At 37.5% G+C, this 14,452-nt stretch overlaps 1 protein-coding gene across 2 annotated transcripts in view; it reads left to right on the forward strand.

The window, feature by feature from the left end:
* Positions 1-13,317, forward strand: part of LOC102400269 (mitochondrial poly(A) polymerase) — a 28,040-nt gene extending 14,723 nt beyond the window's left edge. The window contains exons 5-9 of one of the 2 annotated variants that reach the window (XM_006067776.3): positions 1,613-1,824; positions 3,969-4,195; positions 10,669-10,761; positions 10,842-10,915; positions 12,565-13,317. In XM_006067776.3, coding sequence (XP_006067838.2) covers positions 1,613-1,824; positions 3,969-4,195; positions 10,669-10,761; positions 10,842-10,915; positions 12,565-12,924 — 966 coding nt within the window. In that variant the 3' untranslated portion in view covers positions 12,925-13,317. The remainder of the gene's footprint in view (positions 1-1,612; positions 1,825-3,968; positions 4,196-10,668; positions 10,762-10,841; positions 10,916-12,564) is intronic. The other variant, XM_044928042.1, reaches the window with a different exon arrangement.
* Positions 13,318-14,452: the final 1,135 nt, after the last annotated feature.

The raw sequence follows: 14,452 nt of genomic DNA on the forward strand, positions 1-14,452 counted from the left end.
TTCCTTCTGTTGATCTGCTCTTCTCATGCATGTATTTCCTGTTATAACTAGTGTGGGTTTGCAGATCTTATGAAAATGGAAAGGCTGACTTGAAAAGGGCATGTATATATATATTCACAGAGTCTGTGGTTCTATGTGTAGTATTACATAAGTCAATTATAAAAAACCAATGATCTTTCAAGTTAGTATTTTATACTTTAGAGAATCAAAAGACAACTGAAGATTTTTTAAATGTTTTTATTGAAGTATAAGTTGATTTACAGTGTTGTGTTCGTTTCTGGTGTACAGCAAAATGATTCCATTATCATATATTGTGTCTATCTTTTGCATATTCTTTTCCATTATGGTTTATCACAGGATATTTAATATAGTTATCTGTGCTACACAGTAGGACCTTGTTGTTCATTTTATATATAGCAGTTTGTATCTGCTAATTCTAAACTCCTAATTTATCCCTTCCCTATCCCCATACCCTTTGGTAACCATAAGTTTGTTTTCTATGTCTATGAGTCTGTTTCTGTTTTATAAATAAGTTTATTTGTATCATATTTTAAATTCCACATATAAGTGGTATCATATATTTGTCTTTCTCCTTCTGACTTCATGGTAATCTTTGGTCCATTTATGTTGTGTAAATAACATTATTTCATTCTTTTTTTGGCTGAGTAGTATTCCAGTGTGTGTGTGTGTGTGTGTGAGTGTATATCACATCATCTTTATCTATTCATCTGTCAGTGGACATTTAGGCTGCTGCTATGTCTCATCTGTTGTAAATAGTGCTGCCGTGAGCATTGGGGTGCATGTATCTTTTCAGATTTTTCTCCAGATAAATGCTCAAGAGATGGAGTTTTGGACCATATGGTAGCTCTATTTTTGTTTTTTAAAGGAACCTCCAATCTGTTTTCCATAGTGGCTTCACCAATTTGCATTTCCATGAAGAGTGTAGAAGGGTTCCCTTTTCTCTTCACCCTCTCCAGCATTTATTATTTGTAGATTTTTTAATGATGGCTGTTCTGACTGGTGTGATATTTAATTGTTTTTAAATTTATTTTTAATTGAAAGATAATTGCTTTACAATATTGTGTTTGTTTCTGCTGTACATCAGCATGAATCAGCCATAGATATACATATGTCCCCTCCCTTTTAAACCTCCCTCCAACCTAATTTTAGCTTTGATTTATGTTTCTCTAGTAATTAGCGATGTTGAGCATCTTTTCATATGACTGTTGGCCATCTGTGTGTCTTCTTTGGAGAAATGTCTATTTAGGTCTTACACACATTTTTCTATTGGGTCTTTTTTTTTTTTTCTTTGGTTTTTGTTTTTGTCATTGAGTTGTATGAGCCATTTGTATATATTGACCCTTGTCCAATTGAACTGTTTGCAAATGTTTTCTCCTAGTCTGTCGATTGTCTTTTCATTTTGACAATTGAGGATTTTTGGTCTGGTTCTGGCTGTGATTGCATGGAGAATTTTTTGTGTCTGTATGGTTATTAATTTTTTGTTTTGTGTGTGTGTGTTTTGACCAGAAATGACTTAGAGCATCCTTTTAGAAAAGTTTCAGAAGTTCCTTTTTATAAAAAGCTCCTCTTTGCTAATGTTTTTATTATTCAGACCTCAGGAAATTTTCTGATGGAATTTCAAGTGAAAAACGTTCCTTCGGAAAGAGTTGCAACTCAGAAGATCCTGTCTGTGATAGGAGAGTGCCTAGACCAGTTTGGCCCAGGCTGCGTGGGAGTCCAGAGGATCCTGAATGCCCGCTGCCCGCTTATCAGGTTCTCACACCAGGCCTCCGGGTTTCAGTGTGATCTGACTACTAACAACAGGTATGGTCTCTTACTTACCATCTTAAATGAACATTACAAAGGATTAGCATAGTTTTTCTTGTGCAGAAACAGTGATTTTTGACTCTTGGATATGCTTTACTAGTAATTTTTTTAAAACGTGAAAACTTGAAAAGTAGGAAGTACTTTCTCTTATACTATATATATCTATTGGGGTTTTTTTTTTTTGGTGTTCTTAATAAAATGTTAAGATACTGTGTTAAAATGTTAACATACCTAACAAACATCTTCTGAGAACTGTGTTTCATTGTTCCTTCTTATGTAGCCTGATAACAACTCAAAAGTTCTGAGTATCTAGCCTTCTAGTTTACTTAGAAAGTAAAGTGGCATCTTGAGTTTGCCCTGGGAATTGCCTCCAGATATAGTCAACTTTGTGTCAAACAAATGGTGGACTGAGCAGCCTAAGAAGACTGCATAGTTTTCTTCAGCATGTTTTCATTTTATTATCAACCTGTTTGCTTAAAAAAAAGGGGGATAATGAGAATGACAAGTTCTTTTATGCTCTGATAACTTTTCTTTGGTTCTCAGTAGGGAAAACTTCTCAATTGAGTCGTTTGTTTCTTTACACTCTAGCGTACTCATTGCATGCATTTTGTCTCCCTATACTATCTGTTAGTTAAATAATCATAACTAAAAATAGATTCATAAAATCCAATCTAAAGCAGTTTTGAATAAACTCAAGTGTTCACTAACGAGTCAGTGCTAAATACTTCTGAATTTCTCTCAAGTGGCTCATGGACTAAAAATAAATAAAAATACATACTATACTTTCTCTCATTACTATATTTTCTTTATAGTATGTAAGTCGAATAAAATGACTTTTATCTTTGTAATAATGTTATTTTAATTGTCTTGTTGCTATAGTTTTTAAAACTTTAATATGCATCAGACTTTTTATACTTGCATGTTTCTTTATATCAGATACCTTGTACTGTGTGCTACTTCTTTTTCAGCTTAATTTAGCTTCATTTACATAGCTAACGCATTTAATCACCATGAATTTCCACCCATGATGTGCCACCCATGATGGTACTTAGTAGACAGTTTGGAGTTGATACTGTGAAATAACATGTGCCCTCTCTTGGGTCTTTGAGAAATTACAAGACATGTCTTGATCATTAGGAACTTAATTTTAAAATATTCCTTATAATTCTTTGCATTATAACATATGACTAGAAGACTTAGAAAATAGGCTCTGAAGACTGATTTCTTAATACATATTTAATCTTCCTGAATTGTGGTTTTTATAAATAGTACACTTAAGTAATTTTGGCTAAATTTTAAAAGACTTATACTCTCTTGATAAAATAATATTTCCCTTGTCTGTTGAAGGACTAGATAATCTCCCTTTCCCATTCTGAAGTGTCCTGATTTGGATGATAAAGTATAAGGTTAGGTCACCTATAATCAATCCATAACAAGATCAAATTGTTTTTGAAATTCAGTTATCAGGAAATCTTTGTCATGTTTTTCTTCCTGTGGCGAGTGCAAATCCTACATATGACTTCATTTCCCTTACAGCTTCGTCTGATAAGAAGATCAGAAATAATCATGCAGCACAGTTTTAATTAATCTGCAGAACCATTGGATTGGAATGCCTATAACCCAAATAGATTCTGATTCTTTCTTTGTTCATTCTGTCTATATCTTCTCTGCATGTATCTTCGGTGCCCCTTAAAACACTAGAAAAGCTGTGGGTGCAACAAATAAACACAGGAATTAATGATGACTTAAAACAGAAAAGGACTAGTTAATCTACATTGCAACTAAAGTATGAAGCTCCTACTTACAGACCTGCTTGTGTCTTTACTGATAATTAATAAAGAGCACTTAGGTATTATTTCACTTACTACATCATGTTTATGGACTTTGATTTAAATTTTTTAAGTATGATAACTGCATTGTGGTTGTCAGCATTTAGAAGAATGTTTTAATGGTAATGAAAGGTTACCATTCATATTAAATGTTATATTGCAAATACATAATGCATTTGATGATCTGCTCTTGTTCTGAATATGTTTAGATAGAGTAAGATAGTTAAGATATGTGCCCAGGTTTGTGTTTTGTTCTACTCTGGGATCATAATTTGGGGGGTTGAAAATTTCTGTTATTTTTCTCTTTCAAAGGATTGCCTTGAAAAGTTCTGAACTGCTTTACATGTATGGTGCCCTGGACTCGCGGGTTAGAGCCTTGGTGTTCAGTGTCCGATGCTGGGCTCGAGCACATTCGTTAACGAGTAGTATTCCTGGTGCTTGGATTACAAATTTCTCCCTCACCATGATGGTCATCTTTTTTCTCCAGAGGAGGTCACCTCCTATTCTTCCAACACTAGACTACCTAAAAACCCTTGCAGGTGAGACTCAAAGCATCTGTTTTCTCTCTAACTGTTTGAATGGATAGCAATACCATGTGTTATCAAAGCCGTGTGTGTTTGTTTGTTTATTGTTCAGTTGCTCAGTCAGGTAACTTTGCAGCCCCATGGACTGCAGCATGCCAGGCCTCCCCATCCTTCACTATGTATTGGAGTTTGCTCAGACTCATGTCCATTGCGTTGATGATGCCATCCAACCATCTCATCCTGTCTCCCTCTTCTCCTCCTGCCTTCAGTCTTTCCCAGCATCAGGGTCTTTTCCAATGAGTCGGCTCTTTGCATCAGGTGGCCAAAGTATTGGAGCTTCAGCATCAGTCCTTCCAATGAATAGTCAGGGTTGACTTCCATTAGGATTAATCTCCTTGCTGTCCAGGGGACTCTCAAGCATCACGGTTTGAAAGCATCAGTTCTTGGGCACTCAGTTTGTTTAAGGGTCATGTATTTTCAAAGTGTTGTGACTCTTATTAATAAAATCTAAAAACTTAATTTTCTTAATGTCCACCAGAGGTCATGAGAGCTGATGATTTGTGAAGTGGAGGCCTTTAAAATTTTTCAAGAGCTCTGTCTTACTGTGTCAGTTGGCAACATTGTTTACCATCTCCTGAGCCAGTTGGAGCCTCTCCTGGCTTGACCAAGTTTGGAATGACCTTGGAGAAAAATATATCCCAGATGCAGCTTCTGATTGGAACCCAGCTTACAAATGGCTTTCCAAGTTTGAAGCTATTTCCAGATTTCTCTTAGAAATGCCAAAAACCATTTCATGGTGTTTCAAGGTCCTAGATTTTTTTTTTTTTTTTGGTTGAAAGTTTATAGGCAATCTTAGGTAAATGGTTTTAGAATTAGTATACTATTTAATTTGTGTTTTAAATAAATTGAAATTTTGATAGTCTGCTGGGGGCGATACTAAAGTATTACAGTCTTAAATTATGAAAGGAAAATAATTCAGGGATTTACTCAGAAAATGTATATGCACTCCATCGTCTGCCCCTCCTATATATTCCTGCCAGATAATTCTTTTAAAGAACATTCCTAAAGTGGCCCTCTTTAAAGGGATTGTAAAACGATTTTATTCCCTAGAAAATAAACCTCAGGCAGTTGGCTTAGCTTTGTATTATATAGGATCTTCACCTGTAGCCATTTTTCTAGCCTCTTTTCCCACTCTTTCTCTTCATGTGTTCCCACATTTCAGCCAATAACATGTTCATAACATTTCCTGTTAGCTCCTTTTTATATGATATTTGTTTTTCATCCTGGAACATGCCTTTTCTTCTCTATAAATTCTTTTAAGTTCACTTCCATGCCACCTTTCTTATTATTCAAATTAGAAGTAATCTCTTCTTTCTGTTGGTACCGCTTGAAAATAAGCTTTAAAAATCTTCGTGTGGTGGGTTATGGAAAGTAGGAAGTTTAGAGGGAGGTAGAGCGGTGGGCCTGTATCTCACCTTTGAGGTCCATGCCTGTGTTCATCTCCTCATTCGGTGTCATTCATTCACTCTGGATCTGTTGGCTACAAACCCTGTGTCAGGTGTGGGTTTGGGTGCAGTGGTCTACATAGAGACGATAGACGACCTTCTCAGGCAACGCTTAAATCTAGTAAAGAGAGAAGAGGCACACAAACAGAAAACCTGGGTAGATCTCACCTATTAGCTGCCTGGAAAGAGCACTTCCTGTTCAGTCCTGCTGTGTGCACTGATGCTTAAGACTACTTTCCTAGAAACTGTTTGGGGAGGTATCATGGATTTTGGAGTTCAGAAGCGAAGAAAGAATAGAAACTGAAAAAAGGAGGCTGCTTTGAAGCAGATTTGTGTTAGCGGCACATCATCACACCTTGATGGTTCTCTCCCACCCCTGCTGCTGTCCGGCCCTCTGCATCCCTGCCTGGGGACATTTGCACCGCTTCTCCCTTCCCACTGCTCTGGTCTTAACTAACAGTGATTTTCAGAAATTCACATCTAATTGTAGTATTCACTCTCTTGAAATCCTTTCAGTGATTTTCCTATTCTCTTTTTAAATTTCCACTAATTGTTTTAGAAAAAGAATATAATTTGTGAACAAATTTAAAATGACATGTTGAGTTTTTATTCCAAATCTATTTTAAGCCAAATACAAATTTAATCACATTCTACAGCATCAAAACATTCCTTTGATGGGAATTCTTTTATTTTCTACTTAAAAATACTAAGTTGGTTGTTTAACATTTTTCATGCTCATTCTTAAACATGGTCAGAGAAATCAGGCCGTTTCAGTTGCTTTTTTCCACATAGCAAATTATAGGTGTGAATTGCTAATAAATGTAAAAATGAACTTGATATAATTGTTGCTACTTTTTGATCATTGATTTTTAAACTTCTAGTGAAATCTTGAACTTGCTATGAAATACTTTTTCATAGGTAAATGTGTGTATGAAGGATGTGGTAAAGATAATTTTGAGAAGAATGTATCTGAATTTTTTTTTTCTATTCATTTATGTATTCTTTAGAATCCATGCTTTTTATACTTTCTGATTTTAACCAGGGGTCCCAGACCAATGTATCTTCAACAGTATATGGCTAAGAATAAAAACAATATTAAACTGTGAAATCATCACCATCGTGGGAACCCCGTGGTTCATCAGCTGAGGGGCTTGAGTCCTGTTACAGTCATTTTCTTCTGAACTGTGCCTCTCGTTTGATATTCAGATAGAGCCTATCAGCTTGTATTGTTTCAAAAAGAAGAAAGTAAGAGTAAGCTTGCTTGATTGCCTGCTAGTTTATTAGTAGAAGGCAGTGTCAGTTTGTGGAACACCTGTCAGCACTTCTACGACTCTGTCAACCACTGTTTGAAATCTGGAAGTTGAAGTCCAGATCTTCTAGCTTTGCGTTTAGGGTCCCTCATGATCTTTGTCTTCCTCCTCTTCTTGTACCGTCTCTCCTTTCTGCAGCTCAGGAGCTGCAGTTCTCCACGCTCCTCACTGATCCTAGAGCCTCTGCACTTCTGCACATCTTGTGTCTTCACCTGCAGTGGCTTCTTCTCCTGCCTTCTCTTTTTACCTGGAGAAGCTCATCCTGATCAAGCCAGGGAAGAGAGAAGACAAACCCAGTCCAGAATCTGACTTGTTAGGTCTCTCCTGGCTTCCTCTCTCCTCCCTTCCTTCTCGGAGGTGGTGCCCTGTTGCCTTCCAAGCACCTGGAACACACCTGTATTGTGACAACTATTAGATTGTTGTTCTTTGATCTGGCTGCCTTGACCAAGCGTTTCTAGGTCAGGCTGTCTCTGCATTTTCCACTCCTGGCTTAGAGGAGTTCAGTAAATAGATTCAGATGATTGGATGAACATTTTAAAGTTGAAGGCTGTTTGTACTGAGCACGATGGCAGCTTTCATATTTTGGTTATTCTTGAAGTTTTGTTTCTTCATGTTCTCTTACAGTCTCTACTGCTTTCCCCATGTGTCTCTTTTATTTTCTTGCGTTTTCTGTCTTGTTTTGGCTTTGGTCCCTTTGTAATATTTACTTCTGTGCTTAATGCTTTTAATCCAGCATCTTCCTCTTACAGTCAGTCATTTGATTAGAGTTCTTTTGTTTAGGACGCCTGTTTTTCTTTCCTATGATGAATTAAAGGTTTCAAGAAGAAATGACTGGGTGGCACTTTCAGCAAGTTTGATGCAGAGACCCCAACATAGAAGAGAGCTTTAGTTGCTCATTCTCCGTGACCCAGTGACAATTCTTTGAGTTCCAGGCACTTGGGTGAAATTTTTTTTGCATCATCTAAGTTTCCTATGTTAGAACATGCTCTTTCAGTCTTTTTTTCTGGAAGAGAAGGCCTGGCTTCTAACATGCTGAAACTTTGGCGTTTATTACACCATTTGTTGTGTTTACAACAGTTTTCCCACCCTCAAACGTGTCTTGCATCTCCCAGTATAGAGATTCTTTCTTGTACTGTCTCCAGGGTAAACCCGACATTTTCTGTCAGGAAGAGACCTGGGGGTCTCACTGCTCTAAGCATCAGGCATCCAGGCTGGGCCCTTCTGGTCAGATCTGGCACTTCAGCTGCTAAGCTTTTGGGGGCTCTGCCTGAATGTCTGGTTTCTTCTTGGCTTTCTTTACTGCTGGTTTAGGACCCAGTGTTCTCAGATCTCTTTCAGTCATTGCTGCTTGTCCATCAGTTCTTCAACGTAAAATTTTTGGTTGCTCTTGTCTTTCCTATTCTCCATCTTTAAGATTTTATGTCATTTTACTCTCATTTCAGTAGTGCTTTGGGGTAAAGGTAGATGCTGAGTTTATATCACCATCTTTACCCCAGAGCATGTGCTCTGAAACAGCATGTAGGTGCCACCCAGAGGGGCTGAGTGTCACTGGCATGCATCGCCTGGTAGGAGGGGTAATAGGACTTGACCTTGTCTGTAGATTGCCAGTGTTTCATACAATACTTCTAAGAAGTAAGTAATTTCCATAGAAATGAACAGAGAGACATAGGGTGTCATAGGAGCTTCCCAGGTGGCTCAGCAATAAGGAATCCACCTGCCAGTGCAGGAGACATCCCTGATTTGGGGAGATCCCCTAGAGTAGGAAAGGGCAACCCTCTCCAGTATTCTTGCCTGAGAAATCCCATGGACAGAGGAGCGTGGTAGGCTACAGTCCATGGGATCGCAAAGGGTTGGACATGACTGAGCGACTGGACATGCACACATACAACAGGCTGTCATGTTTGAATAGGCTGAGAATGATTTCTCTACGGCAACATGGTTCAGTAGAGCTTCCTGTCATCACATTGTCCACTTGTTACCTGTGGCTGTCAGGCACTTGAAATATGGTTAGTGTGACTAAGGAACTGAATTTTTAATTTTTATGGCTATCATTTGTATATTAGTTCAATAGCAGAAAAACAGGAGCGAGAGTAAAAAGGGAGAAGACTTAACAGCTGAGTTGTTTCCTGGGTTTGAATGCTTTAGGGGTTTTGAGAAAACAAAACTGGCCCTGTCTTAAATCAGGGGGTCGTTTTTTTCCTTCAAGTTTTACTGCTTTCTGTTAAAAACTTTTTCTGGTGAAGACGAACAGTTATAGACACAGTCTGTTTTTCATCACTGTACATTCCTAGAAATATTCAGTACTTTAATATAGATATACTTTAATGTGGATTTACTTTTCTATTGTAAATATATACCTGGAAAAAAGAAAAATAAGACACAGCAGCTAAAAGAGCATCAGTATATATGACTGGCCTGCTGATAATTTGAAATAATAAGGCATGTGCCCAGGTCCCAGGAAAAATAAATCTAAATGGACCTGTATATAAATTCTTCAGTTGTATAACAGTGCACATAAAATTTACTGTTAAAAAATGAGTAACAGTTTTAGAATTTAGAATCAGTGTTAGAATCTGGAATGATTTTTGAGTACTTAAGTCAGTAACCAGGGTTTTAACCAAAAAAAAAACCAAAACCACACCAAAAAAAGGGAGGCGGTAGTTTGAAGAAACCTTGTTTTATGAATTTCTCTCTGGCTATTACAGATAATCATTCAAAGTCAAATATCAGCTAACATTCAGATTCTTGGTTATGTGCCTGCTATATGCTGGACACTGTTGCTGTGGACTGGCCAGTGGGAAGAGGGAAGGTCATCACTGCCTTGGACTGGACAGTGTTCTCTCTAGTCCCAGACTGGGGTCAGGGAGGAGATTGCATAAATGCAGCCATGGTGTGGTCAGGTGCTTGCTGATGGAGCACAGGACAAAAGGCTGGGCGCCCCCTTACAGCTAGGAAAAGAGCCCTTTTAGTGGCGGTTGATTAGTCTTCTAAGAGTGGGAGTTTGTTTGCCTGCAAATTTTGTACAGTGGAAGGTGAATTAGAATGGATGAAGGATTTCATGGTGGCTGTATATTTATCCATAACTAGGGAAACGATTACCTCTAAGGATGTAAATACTGTTAGGAAAGGTGAATTGTGTGAGTCCACTGTGCTGTTAAATGAGTCTTACTGAATCCCTGTCACTGCAGAGGCCTGCCTCTTAGAAATTACCAGAAGTTTTTCAGAACTCTTAGAACATTCAGTTTGTATGTGTCTTGGGTGAGTTGTTGAAAGTAAATGCACAAAAGGGTAATAAGACTGAAAATGGAGATCTAAGTTAAATATAATTGATCAAAGATAGTACCAGGATTTAAGTTAGTGAAAGATGGGAACTGTCTACATTTTCATTTATTACTAGAAAACTGATGACCTCAGAGGATAGATTACGAATCATTGAGCGTTGATGGACAGTCTGTTCACCAAAGTTCATGTAAGGTTAATTTTACTGTAGTATAATTGTTCTCAAATCCTTTTTAATGGAGTTTTAATCCTACTATTTATACTATATATAAAAAACCCTGACCAATAATAGGGCATGTTAATTATAGCTTTGCTTTGTGTGATTATAAATTTCTGAAGTAGGGAATATCTTTGAAATAGAATGTGAAATATTTTCCATTTCTGTTTCTTTAAGATGCAGAAGATAAGTGTATAATAGAAGGCCACAACTGTACATTTGTTGGTGACTTGAATAGAATTAAACCTTCAGGAAACACAGAAACACTAGGTAGGTGTTTTCCTTTTCTTTGTTCCTTTTTGGACTGAAATAGACTTTCTTATTATCTTTCTTGTTTTATTTTCTTACAGAATTACTACTGAAAGAATTTTTTGAGTATTTTGGAAATTTTGCATTCAATAAAAATTCCATAAATATTCGACAGGTAAGTACTATTTCATATTTGATTATTAGGTATATCGTCTTCTACTGTGCTAATATTTAATGAGTGTAGTTTTCAAAGCATTCTAACAAATGTCATTGTATGTCAACTCTTGATGATAGAGAGTGATAAAAAATTGACACGTATTGGAGCTCCATGACTTGGGCCCAGATTCATCTAGTAGACCAGTTCTTTTCAGCATCTCTCTTTGTCAGTTTGCCATGATATCTTTGTCATCACCTACTACTAAGACTATATGGAATATATTCTAAAAAGTTTTTTAGAAAGCATAATTTTATATACACTTCTATAAACCAGCTTGAGTTTCTGTGGAAGAAATGGAATACCTAGTCTCAAAGATAGATTTTAGTAATTCCCTCAATTTGAGCCCTTAGGGTTTAATTTACCTAGGCAAGTGAATTTATGATTTTGGTTCATCTGAGTAGGCGGAATGACAGACATTTTCCGTAAAAGAAGAGCCATCAGAGCAAACTCCAAGCAGAATCTGTTTACAAGTGGGGGATACGTGAGATGGCCTCCGGGTTTATTCTGTTTAGTGTGTGGATATTTGGTTACAGCCCGTGTAAGATTGGCTTCATAAAACACATACTCAGATATTCTTTTTTGCTGTTTTTTCAACTCTCCTTTTTTCATCCTTCCCTGACTCTTATCCTGTTCATGGAGACTTTGTTTAAAAAAGGAAAAAAAGAGAGAAAAAGTGTGGGATAGAGAGGGTAAGAGACACAGAGCTCTGGAATGTAGTCTAGAAGAAAAAGGTCATAGAACACAGGAAATGCTTTCCCCTTTATATGCCCTCACTACTCAGGGCTCAGAGAGAACGGTAGGACAGCACCCCCGCTGGACAGTGGCTTGAGAGGCATTAGGGAATTAACAGGGTCTGCCCGCAATGGAGACGCCTGACTTGGTTTTATAGTATTTATGTAAGTGATATCATTTGAAAGAGGAAAAGACTATATAGATTAGTGGATCACTGATGTTCATGAGTCACCTCTAGCTTTTTCTTTTAATTCTGTGAGATATCTCACCTGGCAGAGCCTTATTTAAGTTGAATCTTTAGGAATGTATATAGGAAGCTTTTAATGTTTTAAAATACGTAATGGATAATCCTTTGTTCCTTCTCTACCTTTCTCATTTCATACTTGTGAAACATTAATTATTATATTTAAGGCTTCTAATTTTGTGTGCTTCTATTTTGTGTGTAATAGATATGTTTTTAGGAAGTCCCCAAAATAACTATCTTATGCCATTTTTCTTTTCCATATTTTTTTTTCCTTCCCAGTTCTGTTAGATAAACGTTATTTTATTTTAAAAATACTTTTATTGGTTGACTTAGTCCAGATACCTCTCATTGGAGCAGTGACATCATCATCCATAGCTCATAAACCTAATTTATTTTTCTCTAAAGAGCACTCATAAAACCAGTGGAAAAAGCCAGTCAGAAGTACACACACATATATACACTGACACATAACATGCATACATACCGAGCTCCCTTGGGGAAGAGATTCTTTACTCTGTAAAGTTAGTGCTGGTGTTTTATGTGTTTTTGACATTTTATTAAACCAAACAGTTTCTGTATCTGAGCCCTTAATATATTCATACATCTTTTTCTTCCCGGTAACGATCTACAGGGAAGGGAACAGAACAAACCAGAATCTTCTCCGCTGCACATTCAGAATCCTTTTGAAACTTCTCTCAACATTAGCAAAAATGTAAGTCAAAGCCAACTGCAAAAATTTGTGGATCTGGCCAGAGAAAGTGCCTGGATTTTACATCAGGAAGGTAAAGACCGCCCTTCGCCATCAAGTAATCAGCCTTGGGGGTTGGCAGCCCTGCTGCTACCTTCTGTAGCAAATAATATGTCTCTTTCCAAGAAGAAAAAGAAGCCTGCAAGTGAAAGAATTAAAAACTTGTTGGATTCCATAAAAAGTAGCGGTGCAGAAAGTTCCACAGCCACTAATGGGAGAAGAGCAATTAGCACTCAGGCATGATGGCTGCTCATTTGCTTTCAGAACTGGTTTTATCCTGTAAGCTGGTCGCTGACTGCCTGGAAGAACTGTGTGAAGCCCTGGCAGGTCATACTTCCATCCAGTGTCTCTCTTCTCATGATCTTCCTGTCGGGCCCTTTAAACTGGTCTGAGACTCTGCAATATGTTCAGTCTCAAAGCAGTGGCACCATATGAAAACGCTAGCCATAGGAACAGGTGAAAGAAGATTAGAATGTACTTCAGATAAAATATACGAAGCAGGTGGGAAAAATCAGTCCTAGAATCAAACCATTGTTGATATCCGCATCAATCTCTGGGTATAAATCATTTAAAGGGACTTCTAGGTATGTATATACATAGGCAATGAATACAATAAAGTTGAGAAATTTGATAAAACTCTTTAGTTTTATATTCTTCCAAGTATTCTTTCACATATAAATACAAACATATTAGTACTGATTTCCAAAAACGTTAATATTTTTAAAAGAGATGAATATAGGTACTTCAGTTAGTACATTCTAGATATTCTAAGCTAAATATATAAAAATATTGGTACTGTGTATTTAAAAATATTAATTAGTTTTTCTCTCTTCAAAAATAAAATCCTTTTTCTACTAGTATGTGATATTCCAATATTCCTTCAGTCTCGTTTCAGAATTCTTTCTCCCTGTGGGAAGTAGATAGTATTGAAGTATAATTTCCTTTGTAGTCCCTGTAGAGTGACTGTCAGTTTATGAAGCAAGTAGTATAGTGTCTGAGAACGCAGACTTGAGCCAAGCTGCCTTCGTGGTGAATCACTGTTTCCTCGGGTCTCGTCTGTAAAACGGGGGTGATGGCAGCGCCTCCTTTGCGGAGGCTGTGGGGGTTAGATCGGCCCACAGGGAAGGGCAGGGCCACAGGCAGGCCTGGCGTGTAGTGCCCTATTTGCAATGTTGGTGGTAGATAGTCATTATTCATGCTACTCAGAACTCAGATTGAGAGATTGTACTGGTTTTCAAAATAGTTTCCCATCTAAATTTTAGGTCAGAAAGTATGAGCCCTGCTTGAGGTCTTATGGGAAGCTCACTAATAGAACTGTCGTGAAGCAGGTAAGTTCTGTGCCCATGTGGCTAGGCAGTTCACTTTCACATCTGAAACCAACAAGCAGGCATCGGTGTTCTATACAAGTGGCGTCCTTAAACTAAAAGCCGTTTTTCATTCCTTTTTTTGGGGGGGGGAGGGGGGCTGCATGCAGCACAGCTTCTGGGATCTTAGTTCCCCAACCAGGGATGGAACCTGGGCCCCAGCAGTGAAAGCACTATGTCCTAACCACTGGACTGCCAGGGAATTCCGTGTTTGTTTTTTTAATTAGGTTAATTCTGTTGGACTAGAAATGTGTACTGAGAGTTAAAAAGAGGTTTAAAAAGCATATTCAGGAGTTTTTAAATGAAATTATTTTTTCCACTCATAAATATTTAATCGGACATATTTCTTTTTTAGGTTGGTGTTAAGTCTAAAATGGTTATTTAAAGCACATAAAGCATTAATGTGT

Source organism: Bubalus bubalis, chromosome 14 (assembly GCF_019923935.1).
Source record: "Bubalus bubalis isolate 160015118507 breed Murrah chromosome 14, NDDB_SH_1, whole genome shotgun sequence".
Classification (NCBI taxonomy): domain Eukaryota; kingdom Metazoa; phylum Chordata; class Mammalia; order Artiodactyla; family Bovidae; genus Bubalus; species Bubalus bubalis.